Below are 6000 nucleotides of genomic sequence, written 5' to 3'. Positions count from 1 at the left end.
CTATAATGAATTATGAGCATGTGGCGTCTTACCAGATTCTCACTCTCTTACCTTCAAACTGAGAGCAGAGAGCTTGTGCAGCTCTATCGGGCAGCACAAAGAGACCTGCAGTGCACTCAGCCATTATGGCCTAATGCAAAGGTATTTTTACTCTTCTCAGCTCACGTTGAGTAGCTACATTTGTACGAAGAGCTGTTCCTCCACAATTCTCTAGAACGTGTCTCTCTGGAGGTGCTGGTGGAGAGGCCATTTTGTTCTGACCATTTCTGTCACCTGACCAGATCTGCCTTCATTAGCAGATAACCAAATCAAACAAAATCTCCAACCTTTCATTTAAGAGACTGCAGCAAACCATGCCAGGGTCACAGCAATCTGCAAAGTTGGCTGACTTTACAGCTACCAGTCTTACAGTAAGTTAATAAGGAAGCTTTTTTGTTGGCTTCAATGCACACAGGTTACAAGACGTATGGGGAAGTGTTTTGTGGTTTGTTTGGGGTTTTTTTCCTTTAAAATGTTGAATTAATCTTTCATGTACTTACATTTATATGGCTGTTGATATGCTTCTGATGTATTGATTGGTTGGAGTTTTGCTTACAGAGGAGAATGCACAGTGTTTTTCTATGTATAGTATAGTGAAGGAATGAACAAAGTAATTGTTCTGAAGGGCTTCATCGCTTTTCTAAGCCAGCACCATCGGTGCAAGGAGCCAGGAACTCAGGTAAGGAAAAGGATGTAATACCTGTTCTCCTCTTGGTTCATTGGTAAGACTGCTGATTTCTCTGTCTTCAGTTTTACCATGTTTTGGGTTTGATTATACTTCAATCTCTCTGAAAGGCTTGTTCATTGATGAATTATTGTGCAAAAAGTGCTCTGAGGTCTCACTATGACAGCTGTGTGAAGACTTACTGCCTTTCTTTACTAAAGGAGGAAGCAATGTTTTGACTTGATGCAATTTCATTTTTCTCAGCAAGGTATAAAAATCATAATAGCATATGTGTCTAAAAACCTAAAATAGAAAGCAATTGCACATTTTATTTCAAACTTTTCAAAATGAAATCTTTTGGAGTATTGTTTTAAAATAAATACTTTGCTTTTAAAATTTCCTATTGGGTTTTGGTCTTTTTGAGGCAAAACAAAATGGTAATGTTCTACTGTAACAGCCTATCAAATTTAGTGTTGATTCAATCTCATGATGAGGGGGAAAATTCTTTGGCATTTTTCAATGAATAAATAGTTTGCCTGGAAAATGTTTTCAAGTTTACTAAGCATTATTACTTCCTAAAGACTGCCTATAACCTTCTGCCTCACCAAATAAAGTTTGATTGACCACTGGAGTAAGAAATAGCCTAGCTGTTTTGTCTTCCACTGTTGGTAGAAAATTCACATGAGCTTTGAATAGCGATGGTTTGCAGTTTAGACAAGCTAGTCAAAACTAAGAATAGGGTAATAGATGGGACTGCTTACTCTTAAGGTCCTATTTGTTGTTTTACATGTTTTATAGGAAGAACTATCTCATGCTTTTATTCTTATTCCTGGAAAATATTTTTGAGAATAATTCTAAGCAATGAAGAGCAATAGCAGGTCTTTATTTGTCACATTCGAAATTATTTATAAGCAACTTCTTAAATAGGACTAATGCGCAGTCGTGATTAGTACTCCTGATAAATAAGTGGCCAAAAAAGCCATTGTGACTTCTGATCCTTAGCGTATTAACTAAATTACTGATACATGGGTATCATGCATTACTGCCCCTTTCTAGGTACACTGCTTACCAATTTGTATTGTGAAGCAGATTTATAGACTCTGCAAATTAGAAGAGATGTCTCTCTCAGGATACAGGCACAACTGTAAGTGACAGTTTCTTGAGCTTTTGTTACCTGTCCATGTGCCATAGATGGACACCTTCACTACAGACAAGACTATGTTAATGCACCTGATCCTGCTGAGCCTGGTGATTGGGAGCAGCCAAGGGTGCTACTGTGAACATTACCCATGGGGGTCGTGGTCTGCCTGTTCACAAAGCTGCAATTACGGCACACAGACCAGGCACAGGTAGGGCCAAACTATCTCACTACTTCTATGTTTCTATTTATTCCCTGAGAAAATACCACTTCTGGGGAGGGGGACCTGTGTCTGAAGCTCCAGCTTCCATAATATACTGAGAAAAATTGTCAAATCCAAGTGTCTACCAGATGAATAGATCGTATTTTAATTACAAGACTTAAAAATTACAAAACCATGTATATAGAGCATTACGGTGCCTCCAAACAAACCTGTATCTGCCAACACATGTAGTGAGGAAAGAACAGCCAGTCCTACAACAGCCTTGCCAGCAGCGTGCATTGAGCAACCAGCCCCTGCAAGCACACGGGGCCAGCGCTCAGTGCCCTGCTCCAGGAGCTCTGCCCAGCGCAGAGCAACGCCATGGGAGGGGGGACCTCCAGCGTGGCAAGTCTACAGAAAGTTCCTCCCTGTATGATTAATTTTATGACAACAGTTAAAGTCAAATAAAGATTCAGCAGCACCAAATTAGACGCAATTCAGTGGTATACTCTAAACTTGTGAGAAATCCCCTCTTTTCCTCCTGGCTTTTTCTGTAGCTATTGTCTGGGACATTTGAAGTGACATGAATCAAAAAGAATTTCTCTGTAAACTTAAGGCATATTTGGATTTTTCTTTTATTCAACATTTTGCAACTACCTATTATCTCTCAATTTTTTTTCATTGGGCTCAAATAATTTTCTTTATCAGCCTTCACCCACAGTTAGAGAACATCTATGATCTGTCTATGATTCCTTCCTGGCATAACTTGTTAAATTTTTTTAGGCAAATAAGAATGGATGAATATTATAGCCAAAACTTCTGTGACCAGCTGTGCACAAAGCAGGAATCTCGTGCATGTAACCAGCAAACATGTCCTATCAACTGTCAGCTTGGAGACTTTGGCCCTTGGTCAGAATGTGACCCATGCATTAAAAAACAAGTAGGTAGAAAATGTATTATATGGGTTAAATGCAAGAAATTATGCTTACGAGATGTCTTTGTTTCAGATATTCAACTTTATGGCAATTGATCTGCAAAATGACAGTTTCAGTTAACAAGGGAAACTGGTTATGAATTATAACAGTAGAAGATGGAGAGAACAAGTTACAATAAGCAGATCAAAACAGAAAGGGGTGATTTAGTAGCGTAAATCCATTTATGAGAACTTGCTTCAAAAGTTCCATTGTCACAGTGAAAGATGAGTTTTCCACAAAAAGGATAAATTAAGCTGTAGAGTTTGCATGTCTGTTTAAGCAGGAGAAAGTCACAGAATCTTTAGCTTATCTGTAGCATTCTATATGCTTTAAAGACAAGAAAAATAGGATCAAATAATCTGTTAAAAAGAGTTAACTGGCAAATCCTAACCAGCACTGGCTAGAAATGCTTGGGCTATATCTTACACTGATAGTCAGGATCAGTTTGAGATTGCTGTTAAGAAGTCCAGAGCACCATTCCCCCAACCTTTGTAGCCTACATAAAAAACAGATGGATGTGCTTAGTATCTGTGGAACAAAGTCCCAGGATGGTGTTTTTCCTCTTGGGCTTGTGTCTGTTGACTGACGGTAGACTTAGAGGTGAGATGGCAGAGAGGAAAGAGATGAAAAGTCAGGTTTGAGTGGATTTGACCTAAAGAAATGAAGCCCTGGCAAATGTAAGGTTGTAGGGAGTGGAAGGGAGCGGAGTGCAGATTGTTTGGGGTAGTTATGTGGCTGGTGGGTCTGAGCTTTGAGGCTGACCATGATAGCAGCTCTGAGTTTCTGTGAAGACGCAGCCTACAGCTCTCTGAATGTCCTGCTCAGCTTCAGAAATCCATGCCTGAAAAACAATCTTGAAGAACCTGTCAGATATCATATGTATATCTTTACATATATGTATAACTTTCTAATGCCCGTGCAGGATGAGGAAGACATGAAAAAGCTGTTCTAGGCATGAGATGTGAACCACCCTGTGGGGTTCCCATCCTGCAACTGGGATGGAGAGTATGAGAGCAGAGCAGGGAGAAACAGTAAGAGAGTGGGAGACAGCAAACAAGTGGTAAGGGGGGGCATTGCTCTCAACTGAACTGATTTTTTTTGTAATCAATATCCTATTAAATGGCTAAGTTTTTTACCTACGCATCCATATATAGAAGCATTGTTTATTTTTATTAACTTAAAATATTGATGCAACATATTTGCTGCTTCAAGCAAAAAGGCGCTTTTGTGGACTGTGATCCATTTTTCCCTCCAAGCTACAAAGATCACTGCTTGTGACCTTTATAAATATAAACAACCATCAGAATGGAGGACGTGACTTCCAAGGTAAGTGTGAAGACTAGTGTAAGCAAGCTCCCAGTGAGCGGGAGGGATGAAGAGGTGGAAGCTCACACAAATAATATAGTGAGTGTTATGGATCCCAAATGGAGTACAAGGAAGGGTTATCTTGAGCTCAAAAGCTTTCAGATGGTGTGGTGTCACTCCTCGCACTCTCCCTTCATAGTCACTTGGTTACTGATTTTTACTAGACATCTTCCTGCGGTGTTTGACTCCAGGGTCTGTGTACAGAAAGGGAAGTCACAGAAGTCTGCAAGGAACTGTGCTTTTCCAGTGGGGAAAAATTCTTAGAGGAGGAACTGTTCAGTCACATGCAGACAGGTCTCACCAGCACTCCCTTGAAGTGGAGAGGAAAACATATCTAAAGTGATTTGTCTAGCAGCCTTCAGCTTTGTTATTATGCATGGAGGTTACTGACTTGGGGAAAAAAACCACAGCGAGTTCCAGATTTTGCTCCCAGATCTTCTTTAGTAACAGAAACTTTCAGGAAAACCATTTCTGTCCTCCTCTGTCATCCAGTGCTCCTCAGACAAGAGGTCCCATGTGTGAGAGCCAAGCCAGCTGGTTTGGGGATGGGATACGTGCCACTGTCAGAGTATTTCTATTTCAATAGAGTTGATAAGGAACAGGAAAACTCTCTGTAAGCCTGCTCACACACCGTTTCCTACTGTACGTTTAAAACTGAAGATACAAGGACCAAACTTTTGATTCCTCCAGTGATGTAGCCCAGGTTGTCAAGTGTTTAATCATGCATGCTCCATCAGGTCTGTTGACGCTCTTGGATTTCAGTTCCCTGCCTGCCTTACCTGGGATGATAGCACAGTAGGATGTAAAGACAAAAAAACTGGTTATTTCCTTCAGGGGTCTGGTTTTGACAAAGCTTCAGCAGCACTGAGGCATGTGGCTCTGCCTGGGGGGGCACATAGCTACAAAAACAGCTCACGCAAACAGCCCTGGTTTTATTTCTTCTGCCTTTCAGTTTCGTGTCCGGACATTCCTGCGACCATCCCAGTTTGGTGGTCAGGCCTGTACTGAGCCGCTGGTGGATTCCCGCCCATGCTTCCCAACTAAGCTCTGCAACATAGTGGAAGTTGATTGCAAGAATAAGTTTCAGTGTGAAAGCGGTAATGATAATCTTCATTGCGTAACTGCTGCATTATTAGATGGTCAAAAGATTAGACACTGAGACAAAAAAGGTCCAGATGATCCAGATCTTGTATATTCCAGGGAAAAGGAGAAGGCAGAAAAGTCTACTTAAGGATTTCATATGTATTAGTAGCAGCTTATGTTTGCAGTTTCTTCTGTAACTAAAAGTAATTCAAGTGCAATCTCTAGCCTGGGATGTCAGTATGACCATGATAGCTATACAGTAGCATTGTTCCAATAATATTTCTGTGCACAAATTTTTCATGTACAAACATATCCATAGAGTTTGTCTGAACATAAACTCGCACTATTTTATTAAATTTGTGGGTATTTTCTTGTTTGCTTCAATTTAAATATTCCTGATTAACCTCAAAATAACTTTATCCAAATATCCTTTTGCTAAACCTTAAATTAAGCCTTTGCAGCTTCAAAGCAATGCAAAACTGGCAGAACTGAAACAACCGTTTCTTACTGGAATAATCTAGACATTATACTGCCT

At 40.2% G+C, this 6000-nt stretch overlaps 1 protein-coding gene across 3 annotated transcripts in view; it reads left to right on the top strand.

Annotated features, from left to right (window-relative positions):
- Window positions 1–352: 352 nt before the first annotated feature.
- C6 (complement C6) overlaps window positions 353–6000 on the top strand; it is a 38602-nt gene continuing 32954 nt past the window's right edge. For all 3 annotated transcript variants that reach the window (XM_076362658.1, XM_076362657.1, XM_076362660.1), the window contains exons 1-4: window positions 353–410; window positions 1895–2052; window positions 2827–2983; window positions 5335–5479. In XM_076362658.1, the coding sequence (XP_076218773.1) occupies window positions 354–410; window positions 1895–2052; window positions 2827–2983; window positions 5335–5479 (517 nt within the window). In that variant the 5' untranslated portion in view covers window position 353. The remainder of the gene's footprint in view (window positions 411–1894; window positions 2053–2826; window positions 2984–5334; window positions 5480–6000) is intronic.

Source organism: Aptenodytes patagonicus, chromosome Z, assembly GCF_965638725.1.
Source record: "Aptenodytes patagonicus chromosome Z, bAptPat1.pri.cur, whole genome shotgun sequence".
Lineage (NCBI taxonomy): Eukaryota > Metazoa > Chordata > Aves > Sphenisciformes > Spheniscidae > Aptenodytes > Aptenodytes patagonicus.
Note: the sequence above shows the minus strand (reverse complement) of the source record. Positions and strands in the feature narration are given on the sequence as shown.